This window comes from Alternaria incomplexa (genome assembly GCF_024043165.1).
Source record: "Alternaria incomplexa strain BMP 0042 chromosome Unknown scaffold_12, whole genome shotgun sequence".
Taxonomy (NCBI): domain Eukaryota; kingdom Fungi; phylum Ascomycota; class Dothideomycetes; order Pleosporales; family Pleosporaceae; genus Alternaria; species Alternaria incomplexa.
In genome coordinates this window covers 812220-837812 of record NW_026249861.1, presented here as the reverse complement: position 1 = coordinate 837812, position 25593 = coordinate 812220, and the positions used below count along the sequence as shown (strand labels likewise).

Genomic DNA, 25593 nt, shown 5'->3' with positions numbered 1-25593 from the left:
AGCAGCCAATACATGTTGCTAGCGCAAGGGGTAGCCACATGGCAGCGCTAGGAGCGAGGCGACGATCCCCGCACCGTCGTTCAGCTCACGTAGTGCATATCGGTTAGAACAATCGTTGTGCTTGTTGCGTGGCGTTCGAATATTCAGCTCTCTTCATGGCGATGTAGTCAGCTTGAAGCGCAGTCTGCGAACGCCGAGATGCTTGGTTCCGGCAGCGGCGATGTTGACACAGGATATCGACCACGCTGTCAACAATCTCCACAGCAGGCCTATGCAAAGTAGGAGGCCTTGCGACAATGTCTATCCTCATAGATTCCCGCGGCGAGTTTCAGATCAACCACGGCCCGTGGCGCATCGGGAAAGCCGCGTTAATCCGCGCTCAGAATACTCCATGTGGATTGTTTGTTACACCAGATCCGGCGACAGCACCACTGCGGCGCGGATAACATGGCAAACCGCATCAAGCGCCATGAAACCTGAGATCGGGGCGTTCTAGATGTGGCCCAGTGGAGTCCCACAAGGCCAGAAGACGCGTAATTGCTTTTGAGATGCTGCGAGGCGAGGTATCGTGGTGGCATGGTCTAGGGCTGGAGGGCGATTGGTGTAGCCACGTCGTTCTTGTGCGACTCTTGAGATTAGTTGTCGAGATGGTGGTGTTCGAGGTAGGAAGAACAAACAAACAGGCTAGATGTCTTTGATTAGTTTATCGAATCTCGATGGCCGCGAGTTCTTCCCGTGGGCGTAGACTACCCCAGCAGAAGGAACGTGCCAATTAGTATACTCGTAGCGTTCATGCGAGATCGTATGTATAGCGAGCGATGTGTTTGTTCCCCGGAGGTGGTGTGTAGAAAGCCGTTTGTTGGTGAATGTTGGGCAAGGGGCTCCTTGCGATATATGTGCGACCCCATGCAGTTAGTCCCCGATGCCCTGGCTGCCGGATTCGCTCCTGCATGTGAAGAGAAGCGACCCAACGATGACACGGGTGTCACCAACGTCAATATGGATGGTCGTGTTGCGCAATGGAGGACGAAGGCAGACGACATATGCAGGCGAAACAGCGCTGCAGGCAGTGGAAGGCTGACGGCATTCCAAGGACTCCACTTGGTGCTATCAGAACTTCATTAACGCGACTAGGCGAGTCTCCGTCAACCGTCGCATGGACTAGCTCCACCTTTATTTCCAACACGAGCGACCCATTCCGAAGATTGACAAGATTCCATTTGCAATCGACGAGGTGCGCCCGTGGTGTGCGTCTCGTCAGCTATGATAACAGAGATTCGGTCCTAGATACCCGTGGACAAGAGGCGACTTCCACAGGTCGTGGCTGCGGGCGCCGGCCGGCGACCTCCGAATAGCGCGTCCGCCCTGATACGCCAGGGCTGGCGTGGCTTCGAGGGGGAAAAGCATGTGTATGCGCCAAGATGAGGTGTCGCGAAAGGCGAGCTGCAGTGCCCGGGACTTCACGACGTTCCCCAGGCTTAGGCTGAGGGAAGCGGCCGGCCATCTTCACGCGCAGCACGCCGAGACAGCCTAGCTTGCCGCGAAGTGGAATCGCATGGGCCGCGCGACTAGTCCAACTAAAGCAGGGCTTGATCGGCCTGATATGGGTCATTGGTTCTTCGCGGGAGGTCGAACGCGACAGGGTTGGTCGTCGCCGCTGGTCCTTATCTTTTTGGTGCGGGATACGCTTTCATTCACATCCGCCGTCCAGGCCCTGTGCTACGAACGCACCCTGACTTAAAAGACTCGCTTCGCCTTCACTGGTAAATCGAGCAGAGCTTGACGTCGATCCTCTCGCCGGTCTACTCCGCATCAACTGTACCTCTTCATCGCACACAACTCAACTCAATTTTGCGATTATCAACCGCGGTGCCGTCGAGAAAAAATTCTGCCACAATGTCGGGCTTTGTTCACAAGGCCAATGGCGCGGTCGCGCGCTCCATCGTCGGACGGTACTTTCGCCTCGAGGGATCAGGGCATGTATGTATATCGCATGTCGATAGTCGGTACATGCACTAACAGCCCTATAGCCCAAAGAGCGCAAGGGGAGCTACTTCTTCACTGAGTTCCGCGCGGGACTAGCCACCTTCTTCGCCATGGCTTATATCATCTCTGTTAACTGTATGTCCATTGCGGGATGTCGTTGACAGAACCGCATCTGATGACCATGTGTAGCATCCATCGTGTCAGACACTGGTGGTACTTGCGTGTGCCCAGGCCTCCCGGACGACCCCATTTGCGAGACCAACCCACAGTACGCCCTCTGTGTCCAGGAAGTCAGACGTGATCTGGTTACCGCGACGGCTGCCATCTCCGCTTTGACTACTTTCTGCATGGGCTTGTTCGCCAATCTGCCCATTGCCCTGGCTCCGGGTATGGGGCTGAACGCTTACTTTGCGTACACCGTAGTTGGTTTCCATGGTACAGGTACGTTGCACCAATGCGCCATTCCCCGTTCCCGTTTATGTATCCCCGTTATGCGGTTCCCTAATTGGGTCTGCTTACCGGCGCCACGGGTCGTACCAGTTGATCTTCATGGAACGTTGCTAATTGCTTTTTAGGCATGGTCCCCTACGAGGTCGCTCTTACTGCCGTATTCGTCGAGGGTTTTGTCTTTGTTGGTCTTACTATGCTGGGTATCCGACAATGGCTTGCACGAGCTATTCCTGCTAGTATCAAGCTTGCCACCGGTGTCGGTATCGGACTGTACCTGACTATTATTGGTCTCGCCTACTCCGCTGGTATCGGTCTCATCACCGGTGCTCAATCGACCCCTCTCGAACTCGCCGGTTGCGTTGCCGCAGACCAGGTTGATGGCGTCTGCCCAGGAAGTGTCAAGATGAGGAGCCCAACCATGTGGATCGGTATCTTCTGTGGCGGTGTCTTGACCGTCATGCTTATGCTGTACCGCGTCAAGGGTGCCATCATCATCGGCATTCTCCTCGTTTCCATCATCTCGTGGCCTCGCCCAACAAGCGTCACCTACTTCCCGTACACCGAGACTGGCAACTCCGCTTTCGATTTCTTCAAGCAGGTCGTTACTTTCCACCCGATTGGCAAGATTCTTGCTGTTCAGCAGTGGAACATCTCGGAGCATGCTAGTCAATGGGGTCTAGCTTTCATTACCTTCCTCTACGTCGATATTCTGGACTGTAAGTTGCGTTATAAAAAGACTTCTTGAGCTATATACTGACATCACTAGGCACTGGTACTCTTTACTCCATGGCTCGTTTCTGCGGTGTCATCGATGAGCGCACCCAGGACTTCGAAAACTCCTCCATCGCCTACTCCATCGACGCTCTCGGTATCAGTATCGGATCGCTTATGGGGTGTCCCCCAGTTACTGCCTACATCGAGTCTGGTGCTGGTATCTCTGAAGGAGGCAAGACCGGTCTTACCGCCATGTTCTCTGGTCTCTGCTTCTTCATTGCCATCTTCTTCGCTCCGATCTTCGCATCCATCCCTCCCTGGGCTACCGGCTGCACCTTGGTAATCGTCGGTTCGCTTATGGCAACCTCGGCCAAGGACATCAACTGGCGCTACCTCGGCGATTCTATCCCCGCTTTCCTCACTATCGCCGTCATGCCCTTCACATATTCCATCGCCTACGGTTTGATCGCCGGTATCTGCTCGTACATCCTCATCAACACCACCGTCTGGCTCATCGAGAAGGCTTCTGGTGGTCGCATTGTACCTCCCAACAAGGACGAGAAGGAGCACTGGACTTGGCGTCTTGAGGGTGGTCTCCTCCCCCCGTGGATGAAGAGGCTCACCAGCGGAAAGAAGGACTTTTGGCGATCTGACCCAGAGACTATGGGTGTTGCAGAGCCGCATAGCGGAGGCAGCTCGGCTCACGATGACAAGGAGTTTGTCACCGATAAGCGAGCGTCGTAGACTGTGTCTGCTTTGATATTGAGATTGTACATGGGAATTTGATAGTCATTTTGCGACCTTTTTGTATACATGGCGTTATTACGTCGAGGCGCCTTAATGCGCGCCGACGCGGGTAGTTTTCTTCGATTATACCCTCACTTGTATCTGATATAGATCGGATTTATTACAATGGTACACTAAAATTCACATCTTCATCCTTAGAATTTTCGCATGTGATCACATTTGGATCATCACAAAGTGAGATAACGCCATGTTCTAAAGCCACCAGCGCACGACGTCTGACGTTCAGCCCATCTCGTACAAGGATATCCAGACTTGTCAGACATCGCTCTTGCAGCAGGCGCAACCTGAAGCCACATCGGCAGCGCCACATCCGAGTTACCGACCGAGGCAAGAACCTTGAGATGTCAATAACCGTTCAACTATCGCTCTTTAGAACTACGTAGATTACTACCCGACTGCAACCACAACGTCCATGATGCACAGTCATACGCTGCCTAGACGGGCGCTGCGTGACACCGTGCTTCATACGTCGCACTTCAAACACGCTTGCGATCCTTATCATTGCCGCTCTTATCTTCCCTGTCCTCATCCTCATCCACCGCGAAGTCGTACAACGCCAATCCGCCACTGCCTCTGCCCAACGACTTGTTAGAGGCATACATACTGGCTGCAACACCGTCGAAGTTTCTACTTTTCTACTTTTGCAGACTGCGAGCGGGCTGGTCGTCGTCTTGGAGAGGCGCTGTAGGCTTGGTGGACGATTTCATGACGATGCTGGGCGTGGGCTCTACGGGAGCTGCTTCGATGTCTTCTCTTCCATATCATCAAGGACAGACTGTCATGTGTAGACCGAGGACCTCGTCTTGCGCGAGGAAAAACTTGCGGCGCAGTTGTTGATCCGACTGCTGGATATTGCAGACGCGACCGAGATCCAGAACGAACTGTGCAGAAGTAGAGTAGGGGGGTATGCTGGTGTAAAGTGAAACGGAGTGAAAATTCTCTTGCCTCCTCGCATAGCAAACAAGTTGGTTGTTGTCCCATACTCAATGCTTGGCACAAGTCTGGTGTCTACATTGTTGCGTTTGCTCTTCCTTACACTCTTGCTGACCCAAGACTAAAATTCCCACAAATCTGCACACAACAAAGGCGAAAATGTCTGATCCATACGCAGCATTAAGACGGTATCGGGAGCAATTCGAGGACGCTGAAGCACTTTTCGACAGCGGCGATGTAGCTGGCTGCATATCGGCAGCTAAACGCAACATAACGTAAGTGGCAGCAACAAAACAACTACCAGAATCAGTATTGCGACTGATTGTTCCCAGTGACACAGCTCTTCCGCCGTTCTACATCATCAGAAACTGCATACTTCTCACCGCCGCTATGGATAACTGGGACGATGGCAATGACTGGAGGCTCGCCGCGGTAAAACCCTCGATGTACAGACTGAATGTGGAATATGCGCTGACTTCAACCGTGGCAATTCAGGAGAGTACCTTCCGTAACGTATTACGAAAAGCAACGGAAAAGAATGATACCGATTCGCTCGCTGCCCTACAAGATCTCCGTGAGGAGCTTGACTGGTTGGCTGAGCAGCGAGACCAATATCTCCAGGAATACAGGGCATGGATGCTTGAACAAGACGGAGAGGAAGATGACGACGAGACGGACTCGGAAGCAGATGAAGTTGAGCTAGACGACAGCGAGGAGGAGACGGATATGGAAGCCGAGGGCGTTAAGTTAGGCGTTCTTCCGATCCGCGGACACCAAGCTTCCACGGCGCTTGTTATGGGCACTGTGCCAGTAGGAGAAGATAAGGAAGATAACAAGGGCCGAGAAGAAGCCACTGCTGGCGACGAGGAAGATGAAGAAGGGGGTGCGGGAAAGATGCCAGGAGGCGGAGAGCAAGCAAGCACTGGCGATGGTGGCCAACTGCCCAGAACGGCGGGAGTTGATCGAGAGGACGAGCGTTCTGCCGGTATTGCAGCGGTCAGATTCCTTTTCGATTGCCAGTCGTACATGCCAGAGCACATGCGAGCCCAGTTCAACCAGGCGATCCTAACATTTCAGGAGCTTGAAGTTGCCATGCGCAGCATCATCAGCACATCTCCCACAGCTTCTGCAGCTACTACAAGTTCCACGACTGCATCGCGCATCAAGCTTTTCGAAGAGTTCAAAGTTAGCATGGTCGAATGGTTCCAGCACAAGGAAAGATCATCTGTTACGGCTAAAGAATTGGACAATACTACGCTGGCCGAATGGCAAGGATTGAATCCGAGAATTCAAGCTACCTTTGCCCGACAGGACATCCTCTCCTTCTGCCGAGAGCTCGACGGCAAAGATGGTTTCAGGTATGCACCCTATTGACGATTCTCCGTATCAGTACATCTGACACTGACGTTATCAGATACCACAAGAACGGTGTGCTCACTTACAAGCCCTGAACATCCTTAGGGATGCGTTGATAGCTGGCTGTGCGAAGATAGCTTACCGCTTGCAGAAGTGGAGCTGGACTGCGCGAGAGGGATATCATAGACTCGGACGCGTCGTCGGGGGCGTATGGGATAGACTTTCTTCGTAAAAGATCGAAAACGACAGGTACATGTGCTAGGATATCCAGACTTGTCAGACATTGGTCGTGCAGCAGTCGCGACCTCAAGCCACCACGTGCCATCGGCCATCGGTGTTGCCGCCTCCGATTCCGAGGCAAGCCCCGCCCCGCCTCTAGGTACCTCCTCTCGATGTACTCGTGATGCATGAACCGGTTCCGCAACATCACTACTGTTTGACTCCGCTCGTATTCCTTCAATTAACTCTCGCATTGTTTCGCAGCATACAAACAGACTCACAGCATACATAAAGAGCACCATTCTACAGCTTAGCATACCTCGAGGTTCCAGGCGCCGACATCCGGTGGCTTACGAGATCTTTTTCTAAGCAAAGTGGTAGCGAGCTCTGCGCTTTGCAAGCACGCGGAACCACCAAGCTCCGTTATTCTTCCCTGACGCGACTACTTTAAGAGAAGGCGATACCAGGCGAAAGTAATTGGACCAGAGTCATACCCCAAACATGCCGGCAGAACTACAGAACGGGCTCCCTGCCCACGGCACCAATGGTGTCAACGGCAACGCGACGGAGCTCTCAAATCCCACACCCGCACATCCAGCCTTCGACTCGATACCAGATGTCATACAAGCCTTTGGTACGTGTCTGCGAGCATCATCAGCTTCAACAGTCACCCTACCCCTCACCCCGCACAACCCTTACTAACGCGCCTTCCAGCAAACGATGAATTCGTGATCGTCCTTGACTCACCCTCGCGCGAAAACGAAGGCGACCTGATAATCGCAGCCTCGGCCCTCACACCCTCGAAAGCCTCCTTCATGATCCGCTACTCAAGCGGCTACATCTGCGCGCCCCTCCCTGTCTCCCGCGCCGCAGCCCTGCACCTCCCTCAAATGGTCGCCGACAACGCCGATCCCAACCGCACCGCCTACGCCGTCAGCATTGACTCATCCGACGCGTCCGTCACAACCGGCATCTCAGCGACAGACCGCAGCTTAACATGCCGCATGCTCGCCGACCCCAGCGCTAAAGCTAGTCACTTCAGGAGACCGGGTCATATATTGCCGTTGCAGGCGCGGGATGGTGGTGTACGTGAAAGGAGAGGGCATACGGAGGCGGCGGTTGATCTGTGTCGGTTGGCGGGCAAACAACCTGTGGGTGTTATTTGCGAGTTGATTACCGATGGCGAGGAGGTGCCCGGTAAGCCGGAGTTGATCGGTGGGGGCATGATGAGGAGGGATGATTGCTTGGCTTTTGGCAAGAAGTGGGGGATCAAGGTGTGTACGATTGACGATATGGTGAGGTATATTGAGGAGAATGATGGGGTCCTGGGTACGACGTCATAGTTTGAGGCGGGCAAGGGACCGGGTAAGGGTGCGATTATGAGAGGAAGAAAATTGGTGAGGTGATTCAATTGGCATAGATGTACGTGGGCGGTATTGGCGCACTTGGAGGATACATGCGCTTTAGTCACAGCATGGAAGAACACCTGATACTGTACTATTAGATACTCCAATCCAGCGCAAGCTTCTCTATCCAAAAGCCATAAAACCCGTACACATGTCATTCTATACACTCCGACGAAAATGAGCTCCGCCCACGCTTTTACCATGGAAAGCAAACACAACGTTCCCACCCATTGCGAACAGCACAGTACGCGCCGAAGCCAGGCAAGCAAACCACCTCCCAGCTAAACGCTCCAGACGATAAGACCGCCCTCATCCACTCCCCCCATAGAAATCCTCAAACTTCCCCACCACCTCCTGCATAACCTCTTCCCTAACCGCAAAATTCACCCTCGCCCAACCCCCATCCTTCTCCACCCCATTGAACGCCCGCCCAGGCGCAACCTTAATCCCACCCCTACCTTCCAACTCCCTCCAGAAAGCGTTCTCCTCCTCTCCTGTCCTAGTCTTCTTTGCTAGTTTAGCAGCGAGGAAGGGGCCGTGTGTCGGTACCACGATTTCGATATCGTGGCGTCGGAGGAAGGAAGCGAGCATGTTGTAGGAAGCTGACAAGCGGGATGTGATTAGAGTGAGAAGGGAGGGGAGGAGGGATGATGTAAGCAGGGAGGTCAGATAGATGGTCGAGAGGGAGGAGGGGTGTGTAGCCGTCAGTGCCAGGGAGGAGAGGAGAGGGGTGTTTTGTTGGGATACCACGCAGCCCTACGGATACTCGTGTCAGCTCCTGATCATTCCCACACATATGTCTTCGATGGATGAGAAGAGAACTTACGATGCTCAGTCCGCCCAATCCGAACAATCGACTCGCACTCCACACTACATGCACACGACTCGGATCGACCTTGACCGCGCCCTCCGGCACTAACGGTTCCGTCAAGGACAATGCACTTACAAACGTCTCACCACCTCTTTTCCCCCTTCCTCTTCCTGCAATACCCCCACCCCCGTCTTTACCATCTAACGCCATCAACCCGGCCCCCTCATCAACAATCAAATGCAACCCCCTCTCCTGACAGAATTCCAATAACTCCCGTAATGCTTCTCGGGGGTAGCATCGGGAGAGTGGATTGTTTGGGTTAGACAACAAAACAGCTTTAATCCGCGTTCTGTAGTCGGAGAAGTCGTAAGCGGCTTGCAGCGAGGGGACGAGGTAGTTGTCCCAGTGGATGTGGGTTGGTGGGATGACGGGGATGGGTGTTACGTTTGCTTTTCGCTTCAGTAAGAGCGAGAGGGTGGCTGTGGTTATATCAGTCAAAGAGGGCAATTTTGTAAGTGAGGATTAGACAAAGTTATGGATATGACCGGGGATACTAATGTGGGAGACTTACGACAACTCGGACCAGGAACAAGCACACTATCCCCATCGTCGCATACAGCATGGATCACGTTCTCAATTGCGTCCGTAGTCCCAGCTGCAAGGACGATATGCTCACCCCTCACAGCATGAACAGGCCTGAAATACGAGTTGAAGAACCCCGCAAGAGCACTCCTCAACCCTAAATCGCTGCCGTTAACAGATTCCGTGGGGGACGTAAATGCCTATCGTAGATTCATACCAAATTAGTACATGCGCAAAACTATACTTGTATAAACGCATCCCGACGATCTTCGCGACCGAAATCGGAAACAACATACCTCAACCGCCCCCACATCCCTCACAACATCCCCCAGAAACTTTTGTAGCTCCGGATACAGCACCTCATTCCCCCCACAACTGAGATCAATCGTATTGCCAAAAGGATCAAACGACGCTGGTGCGGTACCCTCAAGCGCAGGCGCAAGCCCGTCGAGCGCGTTCCGCGCTCGTCGCGACAGTCCCGGGTCCATCATGGCTGAGACGGAGAGGTGGCGCGTGCTGCGCATTCAGGATGCCGTATGCGGTGCGTGATGTATGATGTACAAGAACGAATTGAGATGGCTACTGTGGGGAAAGCGACCCTGCAGCACGTCGCTGTCGCAGATGAAAAACGTTGCGATCTCATTGTCCGGGGTGTGCTGCCAAGGGTGGTCGCTGCGGTCTGCGGCACAGTTATTTGTGAGGACCCAGGGGAGTGGTAACCTGGGGCTGACGCGACGCGTCTTGTTGGTTGGGCAGGCGGCGAGGGACGGGTCATAGCTTCGATACGGTGACGGGATGGGTGGTTTGGAAAGAAGCAGTAGAGAGAAGAGCATAAGTTCTAATATTCGCGGTAATGAACAAAAGCGTGTGGGGAATCTCTGAAGAAGGGAAGGAAGGGAAAAACAATGTCTCCCCTCTGCACCAAGACCATGCAAGTCATACAGCCTGCACGCGTGCTTTTCTCCCCGGTCTATCCTAAGCCTCATGCCCTGCCCTGCCTAACACTATTACACAAATGCATGCCCCAAGCCAGACCAACGCCGTTGAAGATGCTCACGGATAAATGCATGCAGAGCGCATGCAGGCACCCTATTTAAAGGAAAAACCGAACACCCTAGAGCCTACATTAAGATAAAAACTTGTGAAGCTGGTGGCTTGACGGCGACGTAGGCTCCTAGGTGTTCAGTTTTTCCCTTGTATGGGGTGCAGGGTCCAAGATAAGCGATGAGCTACGAAGCCCTATGAACGCCCTCGAGAAAATCTGTGTGTGCCCGTCTCGATTTTGGGTGAAGCGCGGCAATTCGTTCGTGCAAGCGCAAAGATGACTGCTCGTCGAGAAAATGAGGTCGAATCGGCAAGTCGCTATTCTATTGCTGTGGCCGTCCGATGCCTTGCTTAGCCTGAGGAATTGTAAGCTTCGTCGTTAAACGTAAAACAAAGACGGCGGTCTTCTTCAAAGTGGGAGGTGTCGGAACTGACCTTCATCATCTCAATCCTCTGCTTGAGATTTTGGGTAACCTCTGCTGCGCGCTTCCAGCTTTCCGCACCAGATGCTCCTGCAGAAGGTACCCGTTGAGCTGTTCCGTTCTCTGTTGGGCTCCTGCCATCACGCGACATCGACGACAGACCATCTGCTCGTGGACTTAGTTTTCCGCTCAAGTTACTGCCAGGGCGAGATAGAGAATCAAAGTTCTCCTTACCATCGCCGCCCGGGCTTCCTGGCCCACTGGCAAAACTCCTCTCTCGCCTTGGGTGCATGGCCCGACTGCCATAGCCAGAGTCACCGAACTGCGCGCCGTTGGTGTTACCAACTCCGTTGTCAGTGTATATCTGGTCTCCGACGTCTGTAGCTGGCGGAGAATTTGAACGCGCCTGCCTAAGGAGTTCGCGCTTCAATCTATCAATCTCGCGGCGCTGGTTCTGTACTGTCTGTTCGGACGCTTCAAAGTCTGAGCGCGCACGGACGAGCTGCGTCTCCTTTGCCTTTATCGAGAGCACGTCGCGGGTGTGATCTTCGATGAGCTGAGCGTTCTGGTTCTGGAGCTCATGGATCTGCGAAGTGAGGTTTGTCCTTTCCCCACGCAAATCCTCATTCTGTCGCCGTACGCGTTCAACCTCTGCTCGTAGCTCATCAAGTTCCGCACGTTCCACCAGGCTGAGGCCGGTTGGCGCTTGTGGTGCTGGGGCGGCGACGGGTTCAGCAGCAGGCCTTCCCAGGGGACGACCTGCGAGACCACGTCCGGCACCAAACTTGGGCTGTGGCGGTGGTGCTTCTTCCTCGGGAGGAGGTGAAACAACAGATTTCCGTGGCGAAGGAGCTCCGAGACCTGGTTTCTTCAATCCACCGAGCCTTGATGGCGCAGCAAGACCGGGCTTGACACCCAATTTGGACGCGGCGGGTCTTGAAGTCGGCTTCGGCTCGAGAGGTGCGGCGGGCTCTTCCACAGGCGGAGGCGGGGGTGCTTTTGCTGCAGGAGCCGGCTTCTTTGCGCCGCCCGGTGCTGGCCGTTTACCCATAGGCTTCTTAGTTGGTGCTGCGGCTGCAGGCTTGGGCGCTGGCGCAGCCTTTGGCTTGTATTTGGACTTGACTTCCGCAGCATCGAAGAACTCCTTGATCTTGGTCTTGCGGATCTCGTCAAGTCCGTCCAGATGAGCGTTCATGATGCGGTCTCCCATAATCTTCCACAACGTACCCAGCACCTCGGCACCAGCAGCTCGCTGTACCTCTTGAGATTCAGTAAGTAGTTTCGTAGAACTCTCTGCGATGGCCTTGGCTTGTTCCGGTGTTGGGGCTTCGCGGGTGTTCTTCAAGCATCGAACCAGGAATCGCGACGATTCAAGTTTGACCTGAGGATTCTTGTGCTTTAGAAACTCCAGAATCTCCTCCAAGCACTCTTGGAAGCTCGTGCACGCAAATGAGGCGTCCAAAGCAGCTCCAATGGCGTCAGTCACAGTCTGTTTCTTCTCCTTCAGGCGCTCCATCATTGCGTTCATGACGTCTTTGCGGTACTTGGCGAAGCTCTTCTTTAAGCCCTTGGCTAAAAGCTCGACACAGTTCGCAGCAGTTACAACACAGGCGATATTCGCATCCTTCAGGCAGGTCTTTGCAAAGCCGCGTACTAGCTCATCGAAAGGTCCTTCGGCGATCCTTGGGTGATCCAGAGCTTTTTGCGTGTCGTCGAGCGCTTCTTTTCGGTCTTTCCATTTTGACGAGGCCAACTTCTCCGAAAAGTCTTTGGGAATCTTTGCGAATACATCAACGGCTTCGTACTCGGGCTCAAGATCGATGGCGGCCTCCTCTTCCTCTTCTTCCTCTTCGACGTCTGGCGCAGCGGCAGCGGCTTCCTTGGCAGCCTGCTGTGAACGGAGCAGTCGCTCCTGTTTTGGCGAGGGCTCTTCCTTGACCTTTTCAAACAGCTTGTCGAGATCTTGCTGTTGGACAGGCTTCAGATCGTTCCAGAAGAGCGGCTTCATGGCCTCTTTTAGCCATCGGTAAAGTTCGACTGTCAACTCCTGCGCCTTGGCGCGAACGTTCTTGTCCGCATGGCCGTAACATTTCGGAAGCGCCTTGAGGACGGGCTTGGGCTCGATGGTTTTGCAGCCGTAGGCATGGTAAATCTGTGTAAGGGCGTCTAAAGTCGCGGCGATGACTTTGGGTTGCTTGTTCCCTAGTACTGGTAGGAGCTCTTCGATTACGGGGTCGGGCTTGTCGGTCTCGATGTATAGCATGAGCGCTTCCAGCGCCTTTGCCTTCGCTGCCGGTCGTGTCGAGGGTAGGCCCTTTTCGGCGATGACTGTGATGGTGTTTCCGCGTGACCTGAACGATGCGTTAGTAATGCGCCGCGCAAAGTTTTGCAAAGTACTTACCGTACGCAGCCCTCCCTTCCTGCTATCTCGAGGAAGGCGCACAGTGCGCCGAGACCTTCTTGTTGTGCCGCGACGTTGGAGTCGCCCGCAACACCTTTCCATACGCTCGCATCGTTTATGAACTGGCGCACAATGGGGTCTGATTCACTGGCGGCGAGACCGAACTCTTTGGCAGCGGCCTCGTATGCTTCTTTCCGCACCTTCCAGACCTTGTGTACGAAGCGATCCGGAAGCGGCAGAGAACTGAAATCTTCCTCCGCGGCGTCGGCCATGGCCTGTTATGGAATGTGATGGATGTAATGCGGGGTCTTCTAAGAAACCAGAAAAGCTAATAAAGAGTAAGTCGCGGAGTTCTGGAAGGTCAAAAGGCCTTATAGAAAGTGGCGCAACAGTCCAAACACTGTGTAGACAACAGTGATATGCGCGCGAATAGGCGCGCGTGCAGTGGACCATGACTGATGCAGGAGGTAGGAGCGGCGGAGACGTACCAGATGATGTCAGTAGACAATGTTGTCGATTGCTTTTTGTGAGGCTATTGGATCGCAAAGTCTCGGATAGCGATAACAGCGGAGTGTGAGGGGTCGAGTATGGTGTGAGGTGATGATGTAGAAAGTGCAAGTATGTTTTGGCGGGCGCTCCAGGGCTCGTTGTCCGGGCGAACAGCAGTGTTCCTTCCTAAACAGATCCCTGCACCACATGAATGCCCAACCCACCTACATCGTCCAGCACACACGTCACCTCCAACACACGCCCGCATTATTGCTTCGAGACAATCGCTATCCTCCCGCCGTCGCCATTTCGCTACCTCTAATTCGCGCCCAAGATACCCCACCCCTGCAGACATCCTCCGCTCACCGCAATTCCCCGCGCCCACCAAAAACCTCCACCTCGACCGCACACGACTACGCACCACGTCGCGATAGTGCATGGTCCCGTCTAGTGTCAATCGCGTATGACCTAGCCATTCCGCCATGAGCGCGATATTGACAGACCGGCAAGCGGAAGAGCTGTGAGCATTGCAGACAGCAAGTGACTCGAGAGCCATGACTGACGACGAGCCAGGCACAAGGCCATAATCGCATATCTGGGCGTTATAAACGCGCCAAAGACGGCGGAAGCGTTCCGGGAAGAAGCCAACATAGCCGAGAGTTTCGACGATGCCACGCGGAAAAAGTACGAGGGGCTGCTGGAGAAGAAGTGGACCAGTGTAGTGCGGTTACAGAAGAAGGTACTTGGGCGTCAATACCTACACCGAAATCATATGCTTACCCTCTTCAGGTTCTGGAACTCGAGCAACGCAACCAGAGCCTCCAGAGCGAGCTCGACTCCACAACGCCGACCTCACTTATCAGGAGGAACCAAGACCCCACCGCCTGGCTACCACGGGCCCCAGCACGACACACCCTCCAATCACATCGCTCGCCCATAACCTGCGTCGCCTTCCACCCCGTATTCTCGTCACTCGCTTCAGGCTCGGAAGACACTACCATCAAGATCTGGGATTGGGAATTAGGCGAGCTTGAAAGGACGGTGAAGGGACACACAAAAGGAGTGCTGGATGTCGATTTTGGTGGTCCAAGAGGTGGCACACTGCTGGCTTCGTGCTCAAGCGACTTGACCATCAAGCTGTGGGATCCTTCGGACGAATACAAGAACATCAGGACGCTTCCCGGGCACGACCACTCCGTCTCTGCGATTCGATTTGTTCCTAGTGGGGCCGCCGGATCTCCATCGTCGGGCAACCTACTAGTCTCTGCATCTCGAGACAAGACACTGCGCATCTGGGACGTCACAACGGGATACTGCGTCAAGACGATACGCGGGCACGCCGACTGGGTACGAGACGTAGCCCCTAGCTTTGACGGACGATGGCTCTTATCTGCAGGAAACGACCAAACTGCCCGGCTATGGGACGCAAGCTCAGGAGAGCCTAAATGCACATTCCTCGGCCATGAGCATGTTATCGAATGCGTCACAATAGCGCCCCCAGTATCGTACGCCAACCTTGCAGCACTTGCCGGACTCAAGAAACCACCACCACTCAGTAGCTCCGCCGAGTACGTTGCGACTGGATCAAGAGACAAGACCATAAAGATATGGGACGGACGGGGAACACTCATCAAAACACTTACTGGCCATGACAATTGGATACGGTCGCTGGTCTTCCACCCAGGCGGCAAGTACTTGCTATCGGCTAGTGACGACAAGACAATCCGATGCTGGGACCTCACGCAGGAAGGCCGATGCGTCAAGACTGTTACCGACGCCCATGGGCACTTCGTAAGCTGTATGCGGTGGGCCCCCAACGTCATCAAGGACGTACCAGTCAACGGAGATGCCACCAACGGCGCAACCAACGGTGCCAGTAAGAAGAAAGAAGAGGAAGCAGCCAAAGCAGGAATACGTTGTGTTATTGCGACAGGCTGCGTCGACTTGAACGTTCGCATCTTTGCCTCATGAGAGACAACAGCTTCGCCACTTTTGTTCGCATCGTTGCCAGTACGTGTTCTGCATAGGAAGGTTGGATGTACAGGCGAAGGGGCTTCCATACACGAGACTCCATGAGTTCCAGTTTTTACGACTTCATGTAAATACCCAAGTTACGCGCCATGATAGTCTCTCACGCGTCATAGTAAAGGCGCAAGTCGGAGAAGGGCATGCATATCAGGTTGGCGTCAATATGGGTGGAAAGATCAAGGATAGAGCACCAAGAGACATGCGATCAGTGTTTTCACCAAACATTCACAGAGCGAACTGAAATGATTCGCAATGTCCCCGCGCCATACTCAATTGTCACCATGTGATTCTACGATGTTCTCAGTACTGAGGCCCGTGTCTCTATGAGGCTGGGGGTCCACCTTCGCCTTAGTCACCAACGCGCTAGTGGAGCGGAAAAACTAGCGAGACCTCCGATAGCTTAACTTTTCTCTCAGCGGCCTACAACTTGTCTTCCTACACCATTACTGCTTCACACAGCAATGGCGCATCAACGATACAGCAAGCTTTGCTGTTGTGCGCACAAGATCTACGACTAACCGCCAGCACTAACAGCACTGCTTACAGCATGCGCTCACTCTTGTAAGTACAAGTACCCTACCCTCCATCCTGCGCTTTCATGATGATTCACAAAGCCAAAAACAAATTAGAGTCTTTGACCTCTAGGGGAATGAAACTCAAACTTTTGCACGTCAGTCTGATCGCGACTGCGCTCATTATATTGTCTTCGACTTTTGTGACGAGAGCGTCAAGCTAACCGGCTTCAGAATTTCTTGATATACACCTACATCACAAGCGCATTGCGCTTTCGCGCTCATGACTGCCACAGGTAGCTTCGCAGCTCTGCGATATCACTGGTAAGCACATCTCCCCTCCACCTCCCCTCGTCCAATGATGATCAGATTGTGCTACGGCACGCTGGAAATTACCGACCAAGGCTTCTGCCGGTGCCGATAAACAATGGCTGTTTCTGATTTTGACCTTTACATTTACTGCTCTTCTCAACATCGCTTTTGGCTCTCGCTAACATTTCGCGCGTTGTAGACACTATCATCCCACGACCCAAATGGTACGATTCCTCCCTCTCGACCCTTCTTCGAACACCATATGATGATTCCGCACTGGGCACCGACAATTCGTGACGGATACGCTCATTATGGCAGGCCTCAGAAACCTCGCCGACTGACCTCGCTCGCCAATACCGCACAATCATACAAGCGTCGCTGAGCTTCGGCTAACAACGCAATCAGTCTGTTCTTCTACCACAGTCTGTAAGATCCTCATAGGTAAGCGCACTCCTCTTGCTCTCCTTCCGGGAAATGATGAACACTTGATGACGAGTCCGACGGGTTCGCCCGGTGAAGACTTAAAATCAAAATATCCATTCATGTCAACTGATCCCACTTCAATGCATACCATTTGCTTTCTCCTCACTGGCAGAAGCTTTTGCTAACATGCTACCCAGATCCACCAGTGCTTGCCTCACTTCAATCGGTACGCTCGCCGCCTATCTCCTTCCTCGAAATGATGATACGACTTTATCAATGACAAGCATATGTCCAAGCTTCGGCGACGACGAGAATTGTCCTGTCTGATCCACATTATACTGTGTTGCACTATGAAGATGAGATACAACAGCAACTGATGAGTTGCATAGGATCTTATACTCATGTTGCAAGCGTGATGCTATCCTCTATGGTAAGCCTTCCTCCATCACCTCCACCTCCTTTTACAAGATGAACATTCAATTTATCACGACGGTCTACCGAGCTACGGCAATGGTGATAACTGCCTGTGACAGGGCATGAGTCTGATCAACACCCTCAACTTGCACATATTGATTACTTTTGATGCATCAAACGCTAACAATATGTTCAGATTTCAACCCTTTTCCATGAATCCCGTGACTGAAAACGTCTTCCTATGCTCTCGCGATGCCGCTCCAAGCGTCTTCCAATCAATGTCCTGGAATCTTCGTGCGACGCGTCGAGAATTGTCCGTAGTCCACCATGCCAGTAGCTCAGTACAATCCAATCGTAATATCTCCACGAATCCTTGCCGTCAAGTGAATCTCTGCCTCCAAATCTAGCTTGATACCCAGGAGCAACGCCGCATCCTTGGGCTTGCCGTTGTCGTCCACTGGTCCCTTGATGATGTTGCCGGCCGGTCGGTTGAGTGTGGCTGAGGATGGGACAGGGCCAACCTTGGAAGTGGAAGACACCTTACGGCCACCGGAGGCTTGTCCGTCGCTCTCAGTGTCGGAGCCGTAGGCTGTTGGGCGGATGGTGGAGTCGCTGATTGAGGTTAGCACATGTAAAACCCTTCGTACCAGTGTTGCTTACAGGGTAGACATTCTGATGGATGGTTGGATTAACAAGAAGTCGATATTAGGTATTAGACAAGTGGTTCAAGCTGGACAGGCGCCGGGCCGTTGCTGGGTATTGGCGATGGTGGATGGTGAGGATGAGATGCAGGTCAACTGTACTGGCCTTGATGAAGTGCCATATCTCTGCCTTATAAACAAAGTCGCCATCAGATACGACAACAACACATACCATTCACCTTTGCCATGAGTCGATGTCGCGCTGAACGCTCGAAACGGCTGTTGTGGCACTCCTGTGTCTCAAAGTCGCTGCCATCGTCCGAGTCTCGTACCAGCCTCACTACCGAAAGGGAATCAAGGGTCCAGACAAGACGATCAACCGCAGTCGCTTGAATGTTGTGGGGATGAGCTATGCCTGCTGGCGGGGCGGCTGTGACGATGAAACACACAGGGGCTGGTGAAGCTCAGGGCGACCGTCTCAGCTCGGACACTCTTGTTCTCAGTCGAGCGACCATCAGACCACCGGAGCTATCAAGCGATCCCGATTCTATGGAACCACGGTAATGCGCATAGACCATATCGAATCCCGTCTGCAAGCGATAGCGAACATGGTGCATGTCCATGCTAACCTCCACCCCCAAACGCATCCCCATGATGCAGCACACGCAAAATGGTCCTCTCAATCCTCATCGCCACAATCGTAGCCCCCGGTCTCCTCGGCTCCCAAGAAGCGATCCGGCAATCGCAATCCAAAGAGAAGCGCGAAGAACACCGTGCCCGCCGCTGCAACCTCATCGCCACGTGCGTCAAGTCTTCACATCGCAGCCGCGAAATCGACGGCCGGCAAGTCGTACTGAGAAATGGCAAGCTCTGGATCGATACTGGGACGGAAGATGGGAGCCCATTAGGTCATGCTTATGCTGGGTATTACCTTCCTTACCCGGACACGAGTTACGAAGGGCTTGTCACGACGATTACGGATGTGGCGCCAATTATGAATTGGGTGTATGTTGATAGAGACACGGGAGAAGCGAAATACGGAGTGAGAGCTGATGCACAACCGCATCTCACAGGCCCATTCGATTGCACGCGTCAAGACCGACGGCTCACATTCGATGGCTGGGAAGGGTGGTGTGCGGTTGAACAAGCACCCGGGCTATGGGGCTTGTACTTTGATCTCGATGACGACGGCCTCAAATCTAGGGTTGCACCTGGTACAAGGGTACTGGAGATCGAACTCAGTCGTAAGGAGAAGAGGTGGAAGAAAGAGGCGGACGAGAGGATGGCGGATCAGACTACTAAGAGGGCTGTTGAGAGGGAGGAGGATGCACCGGTTGAGAAGCCGTTAGGTGGGGAGAAGGTGGAGGTGAGGCCGGGGGTTGGTGCTGGAGTAGGAGAGGGGAAGGAAGAGGATTGGAGGCCGATGAAGATACCGAAGTCTATCTTTGAGGATCCGCCGCCCGTGGTGGAGAGTCTGGTCTTTAGATCAAGGACACCGCCGCCGGCGTATGAGTCTGTTGGAAGGGGTGAAGAGAAGACCTCGGGGACAGCGATGGGACAAGAGGAAGCGCCTGGTGAGGTATCCAGCATGGGTCAAAGTACTAACCCAACGCCTCCTGTTGTAACAGAACCCTGGCCAGCTGAAGCTCAGTCAACGTTCGGTGAAGAGACAAAAAGTCCATCAAACGAGGCAAACGTCGCACAAGCTCAATCACCACCGATACGGGTTGATGAGATCCAAGGCACCACCCCTGAGAAGGTAGACTCCACGTCGTCACATGAAGAGCAATCCTCGTCTTCCAGCGAGAGACGAACCACACCCAAGCTGAACAGAAGCAGCGGCTCTCGAGCTCTAGCCCAGGCGCAGAAGTTCGAAGCCATGGCAGCAGCGCAAAAGACTAGTCCTGAGGCTAGACGCCGATCAAGTGAACGCGGATCGAGTGCCAACAGTAACACGTCTTCTGTATACTCCAATGAAGATGCGTCACTGAGCGTGCCTGGAGTCAGTACACAGCCCCAAGCTTCACCAACACCGGCCCCTCTAGCACTCGCCGTCTCCAAAGCGAAACAAGCAAAAGCACTGGCGACGCGGTCGCAGCCATCAGCAGCAACAATGTCTGTATCCGATCCGTCAATCCAACGACCGATAACACCTCCCCGCCAACGCGCACCCTCCACCCGAGAAGACCCAGCCATATCCGCAGCTCAATCTACATCAAATGTCAGACCGGTAATATCTCTACCCCGTCGACCAAATCCGTCCAGGTCTACTCCTAGCCCAAGCTCGAGTCCCTCATCACGACGATCCACTTCACAGCAGTCGACGCAGAGATCCGCTCCCGACCGCCGGCAGAGAGATCGTTCTGTCTCTGAACTCTCATCGATATCCTCCTCCAGAGCCACCGGGTCTCGTTCGTCACTTAGATCATCCACTACGGCATCGGGTCGCCAGTCTCTTGCGAGGACTATGACCAGTGGGAAGGGGAACCAGGGGATGAGTAATAGGATTGGAGGGGGTCAGGGGAGAGGGAGTGCGAGTGGAGTGGGTAGGCACGCTGGTGGTAGTTCTGTGAGTGGGAGGGGTAGGGACAGGGCGGCGACAACGGGTGGAAGGAAGACTACGTCGGCGTTGTTTAGGGAAATTGATGACTTGGTTGGCTTGGAGGACGAGAGTGGGAAGACGAAGTAATATAGCGTTGGAACACCATCACGAAGATGAAAGATCAAAATCAATACGATGATTCCATCAAACATCATATTATCTATTTCGAGGGTAAGTAGTGCACGGTTGAGTAATCACGTTCTGTGTTGATGCCCGAAATCGATTAGGCGTCAATGCCACCTCCCATAATTCGCTCAGTGTCGGTAAACCACCTTCTCTCTTCCACAACACTGATTCCCACAACATCCAAAATCCGGAGCTGAACGAACACCACATTCGATCTGATGTTAAACTTTACCGCATACGACGGATCTGCCGGCTAATCCACCCGTTGCATGTCCATGCGGACCGGCAATTATGAAACTCGACCCACCATCGACCGACTCACCCATCGCAAGTGCGTCAGGTTTCCGACACGTTTTGACAATATGTCGCAAGCGCTAGTGATCACGCGATAACAAGGCGTCATGTAGCGAGAACTGTTTGATGGAGAATATGGTAATGCTAGGTGGCGCGGTAAAGTGATTGCTCGTTGAAAGCTGGGGTAACTACCTAGGCATGCCTAACACTGACTGCTAACGACTGGAACTTGGCTAAGCCCTACATTTCATGTTATCTTTTACTTCTCTGTGGCATTTGGTCCACTTACTTAATCTTGTCGACTAACGCACTCCGTGGCCGTTTCCGTACGGGACTGATCCGCAACTCCTACACGGCTTCTTTCCACTTAACTGAGTACCCACCATGGATGCATCGACAAGGCTATACAAACGCTTGGGAGAGATACCAGAAGACCCGAACGACCCCGAAAGTCTGGACGATCTGATAGTCTGCGCATTCGGCGCCTTTGAGCGATACTACGTTTGCTGGAAGACAAAAGGAGGAGAATTTAGGCAAGGTGCGCATACGTTATCTGATAGATGGGGACGCTCCATGCTAAAAACCAAAAAGATGGCTACGATCTCCCTCCCGCACTCAAAGACTGGCTCTACCCCACCGACGGCACAACACGAGACTTCGCGTCCCTTCAAGTCGTCTTCGGCCGAGGCGAGGAATACTTCGCATCCGACAAGAACGGCAAGCTGGAGTACAAAGAGCCGGAACTGAAGAAGCCAGCGCCTACTGAAGATGAAGAGAAGCTTGATCGACAGGCACTGAGGAGATCGAGAACGGTGTCATTCTTGCGGCCACTCTCGGAAACTAGCATGCGATCGGATGGCGGAGTGAGCGATACGAATAGGAGTAAGCGGTCGAGCTCAATCAGTTCACAACGAGCGAGTCGGCCAACGAGTCTAAGTTATACGAATTCGAGGACGAACTCGGATATTTCGCTGTTGGGGGAGACGATTGTTGAGGGGCAAATGAGGCAACCGGGACGACCTTCGTATATATCGCAGTGGACAGCTCTTAGCTCGGGTGTGGGCGATTCGGAGAAGACGGTGTCGTCGCAAAAGTTAGATCAGAGGACAGACACCGGGCCAGTGATAGAGCCAGACCGCAAGCCGGTGTCGACGAAGACGATATCTCCAGCATCAGTCGAGAGCACACCATCGCCACCATCATCACAGCCCGCCCTGACCCCGAAACCCACGACAATACAACAGAGTCCTCCACTTCAACCAAGACCCACTCCAGAAAATCCACCATGTACATGCATCTGCCACGCTACACCGAACCCCTCTCCACCCCCGCAAAAACCCACCTACACGACCACTGCAACCCAAACATCGCCTCCTCCTGCTCCTCTTCCCATGGAAAACTCATATTCATCTTATTGGCCATCGCAAGCAAACTACACTTCCATACCTCAAGAGCCTTCCTACTACACGGACGAAGACTACGATACACCACCCGTTTTCATGGGGCGCATGTCGACGTACTTTAGTAAACCGGGGTACCAGTTGGGGGATAGCTTATTCAGTGGGTATCAGCCGATTGATTGGGGGAGTGGGTATGAAGAAGTGGAGGTGGAGGGGGATGGTTAGGGTGAAGAGAAGGCGAGCCGAGCAATGAGAAAACTAAACACCGATGGGTCTACCATGACGCTACGTCTTCTTGTTTGCTTGTTTGCTGTTCTGGTGTAGGCTGCAGACCTACTCAGTGTCTTCATTATATAAGGTGTGAGGAGGGATGAAGTGGTTCAGTGTGTGTTGTGTATAATATTGATGAGCTTTTTCTCCCCTAATATAGTATTGATATTCGACAGTTGACTTCTCGAATTGGTCGTTTGGAAACACTTGCCATTATTGACTGTTTGCACAACCTTCATTCGATGCTCGCCGTTGCCTCACGGCAATACGTATCGCTCTCCTCATAGGCGCATTGTCACTTCTTCTGATCGATACCTCCACGACACTCATCATCTAAATCATTCTCCTTTTCTTTTTCTACACACACGCGCACACTGAGTACACCACACCGCCAGTAAAACCGCTTTCAATGCATCGATACTCGACCAAGACCAAGCGTACACCCCTTTGTTTGCGCCATGCAGCTTACCTACTTTTCTAGTATCGACACCGCCAGTCCCATACATGCGACACCTACACGCGGTAAACGCGCCACCAATCCCGCCGTGCAACGTGCAACCAAAAGGAAGCTTGGCCGTCACATTCCAACGATCGACTCGACAGCTGCATGCAGGGTGAAGCGGAAATCTCCGCCGTGCATGTGATTGATGACTTACATCCGAACCTTGCACCTCAGCACCGGAGCATAACGTTGAACTAGTGTTCACAGCATATCCGGGGACTTGCTTACCAACAGCTGATCCCTACGTCTACGCTCGGAAATGAGACGGTTATTAGCAACCGACCTCGTGGACGTGATGGGGCTGAACGGGCGATGACGTCGTGTCTCGTGTTACTTGCAATCACAATCGCGAACTACCCTTACCTGGGTACTGTACGCGAAACGCAGCGATGGCAGCTGCCCGGGCATGTTCCGCCTCATTCTTCTTCTCACCAGTAAACTGCACTCGATCCGCAGCGCAATAGATACTGTAAAAGCAGATGATTCCGCACCCCCACAACCCCCACAATACAGACACGCGCGAACTCCAACGCGCAAAAAACTGAATCATTGTCGGCGTTGGCGATCGCGATATCCAACTGGCTGTATTACCCAAAGGGGAAAAAGTCGGTGGAACGGTGGAACCTCGTTGTCTCTTCGCTTGCCTCTGCCTCGGTTCAAAGAACGCGAAGGACAAACACGAGACGTTGACATCATTTTGAACGGGTGTCAGAGAGTCCACAGGGTCAAGGACAAGGGCACTTTTTCAGGGTCCTGCCGAAAGGTCCGATAGAGAGCGTGTGCGACAGGTGCGACAGCAGACAGACAGCAGTACCGACGGCCGATGCCGAAGGTAGGGGATTCAGGGATCGACGATCTTGCCTTGTCTGAAGGAAGGGTCCCTGAGGTCGACTGACGTACGTCTGCATTGATTTGAGAACCACCAGAACCTTCAAGATGGTGTCCAACAGAGCGCGCTCGTCTTCTGACATTCTGGACGGGGTTGCTTAGCGCCAATGAGCTGCTGTTCTTCGACCAGACCCCGCAAAGTCCACGCAGTCTGCGAACGCCCGAAAACCCGCGGGAAAAGGTATCATGATGCAAGCGATGCGACGCATGGCGTCTAGACATTCCATACAACCTTCACATATCGCTATGCCGCGACTCTCGAGAAGGAAGTTCAGTTCGCTAAGCGGGATTGTCCGCGGTTACATATGCGAAAGTCTATAGATGCATTGCGTGCGTGCGTGATTTTCGCTATTGGAACGCTTCGTTAAGAAGGCGGAAGAGAGGATACTACTGTTGCGGCTGCAAGTTCGCGATGAGTGATTATCACGAAAGCTCGGTTCGAGCGACCATTGTTAATAAGCTGAGCTGCCTCTCCGTTCTCGCGAACAATAGCTACAACAACTTTTGTTCTTTATTATCTGTTGGGGCGATGGAAACGGCTGACTAGCACTATCGTGAGGAAGTATGCACCCGCCCCCATTACGAAAACGAGTGAGCACACCCAGCTTACCCGCATCTGGTTCGCCAGAACGCCCACTGCACACCTCCCACTCTGGCGGTTCGTAAAGAAGCGTAAAAGGGAGGCTGTGCACTGGGCGTTGGCATGCACAACACACACAAACCCTCCTCTTTGTTTGTGCTGTGCAGCGGGCGCCGGATTGTGAACGCATCCGCGACCGCAAGCAGTTCTCGTAAGTGGGATGACATGCTCGTGGTCATGCTGCTGATTTAGCTTTCCTGACGGTGCAGTGCGCCTAGCTAATTGACTGGCTTTGCCGCGCTGTGCGGATGGTCGCTGAGCGGTCACTGAGCCGTCTCTCCAGCTGGAGCTACGACAAGGTGGTTGATGGATGCCACCGAGGCCGTCCCGGCACATGCTCTTGTGCAGTGCGTCGCATTGCGAGTGATCACGTCGATTCAATCGCTGCCGCCGCGAGCGCTGGCGTAGCGCTCTCGTCGCGCATCCCGTGAGACGACGTAGTGGTGTTACATCTGTCGCCGATCATCGACGCACCTCATCGTCCTTTGGTGCAGGACGACCCCAACGTGGGATCTTGACAGAGCATGCGCGTCCAAAAGGTTAATCACGGTTTTGCTGGGAGATAGCCTATCCCTGTCGACCGATCAGAGGAAACTTGGAAGGTCAGCGAAAATCTCTGCGCTCCACGCTTCGCATGCAGGGCGTCTCATCTGGCCGCTTGAGGAATACGTCGTGTGGGCGAGGCGGGAACCCTGAAAAAATTGGATTGGCAGAGACGCTAATTGGTGGAGGAGGATAACACGAACCTTGCGGCCGTGCGGCACGCCCTGATGCGACTCAAGGACGTCACTCTGCGATGCTTGAGGGGTCCGTTGGGATGCCTCGATTGACAGTGAGAGTTGACAGTGAGAGTTGACAGTGAGAGTTCACGATGAGAAGCAGATGGAGACGTAGGATTGTTTTTACTTTCTTATTTCATTG

General features: G+C 53.4%; 8 protein-coding genes across 8 annotated transcripts; 6 read left to right on the top strand and 2 right to left on the bottom strand.

Moving 5' to 3' along the window:
• Positions 1 to 1896: 1896 nt before the first annotated feature.
• Positions 1897 to 3894, top strand: J4E90_008158 (uncharacterized protein; the record flags this gene model as incomplete). The annotated part of the gene is made up of 5 exons (XM_051437688.1): positions 1897 to 1980; positions 2031 to 2121; positions 2176 to 2427; positions 2562 to 3152; positions 3203 to 3894. 5 exons carry the CDS (start codon positions 1897 to 1899, stop codon positions 3892 to 3894), a joined length of 1710 nt encoding a protein of 569 aa, XP_051288499.1.
• Positions 3895 to 5049: 1155 nt separating this feature from the next.
• Positions 5050 to 6341, top strand: J4E90_008157 (uncharacterized protein; the record flags this gene model as incomplete). Its single annotated transcript, XM_051437687.1, has 3 exons — positions 5050 to 5165; positions 5223 to 6248; positions 6305 to 6341. 3 exons carry the CDS (start codon positions 5050 to 5052, stop codon positions 6339 to 6341), a joined length of 1179 nt encoding a protein of 392 aa, XP_051288498.1.
• Positions 6342 to 6966: 625 nt separating this feature from the next.
• On the top strand, positions 6967 to 7808 carry RIB3 (3,4-dihydroxy 2-butanone 4-phosphate synthase; the record flags this gene model as incomplete). Its single annotated transcript, XM_051437686.1, has 2 exons — positions 6967 to 7099; positions 7180 to 7808. 2 exons carry the CDS (start codon positions 6967 to 6969, stop codon positions 7806 to 7808), a joined length of 762 nt encoding a protein of 253 aa, XP_051288497.1.
• Positions 7809 to 10631: 2823 nt separating this feature from the next.
• J4E90_008155 (uncharacterized protein) lies at positions 10632 to 13403 on the bottom strand (the record flags this gene model as incomplete). The annotated part of the gene is made up of 3 exons (XM_051437685.1): positions 10632 to 10664; positions 10744 to 13081; positions 13132 to 13403. 3 exons carry the CDS (start codon positions 13401 to 13403, stop codon positions 10632 to 10634), a joined length of 2643 nt encoding a protein of 880 aa, XP_051288496.1.
• Positions 13404 to 14102: 699 nt separating this feature from the next.
• On the top strand, positions 14103 to 15591 carry PAC1 (protein with putative role during mitosis; the record flags this gene model as incomplete). Its single annotated transcript, XM_051437684.1, has 3 exons — positions 14103 to 14140; positions 14194 to 14359; positions 14410 to 15591. The coding sequence occupies 3 exons, from the start codon at positions 14103 to 14105 to the stop codon at positions 15589 to 15591; spliced, it is 1386 nt and encodes a 461-aa protein (XP_051288495.1).
• A 2056-nt stretch (positions 15592 to 17647) lies between these two features.
• J4E90_008153 (uncharacterized protein) lies at positions 17648 to 17980 on the bottom strand (the record flags this gene model as incomplete). Its single annotated transcript, XM_051437683.1, has 2 exons — positions 17648 to 17921; positions 17970 to 17980. 2 exons carry the CDS (start codon positions 17978 to 17980, stop codon positions 17648 to 17650), a joined length of 285 nt encoding a protein of 94 aa, XP_051288494.1.
• Positions 17981 to 18620: 640 nt separating this feature from the next.
• On the top strand, positions 18621 to 20227 carry J4E90_008152 (uncharacterized protein; the record flags this gene model as incomplete). The annotated part of the gene is made up of 2 exons (XM_051437682.1): positions 18621 to 20080; positions 20155 to 20227. The coding sequence occupies 2 exons, from the start codon at positions 18621 to 18623 to the stop codon at positions 20225 to 20227; spliced, it is 1533 nt and encodes a 510-aa protein (XP_051288493.1).
• Positions 20228 to 21356: 1129 nt separating this feature from the next.
• Positions 21357 to 22023, top strand: J4E90_008151 (uncharacterized protein; the record flags this gene model as incomplete). The annotated part of the gene is made up of 3 exons (XM_051437681.1): positions 21357 to 21510; positions 21564 to 21854; positions 22010 to 22023. 3 exons carry the CDS (start codon positions 21357 to 21359, stop codon positions 22021 to 22023), a joined length of 459 nt encoding a protein of 152 aa, XP_051288492.1.
• Between the last annotated feature and the right edge of the window lie 3570 nt (positions 22024 to 25593).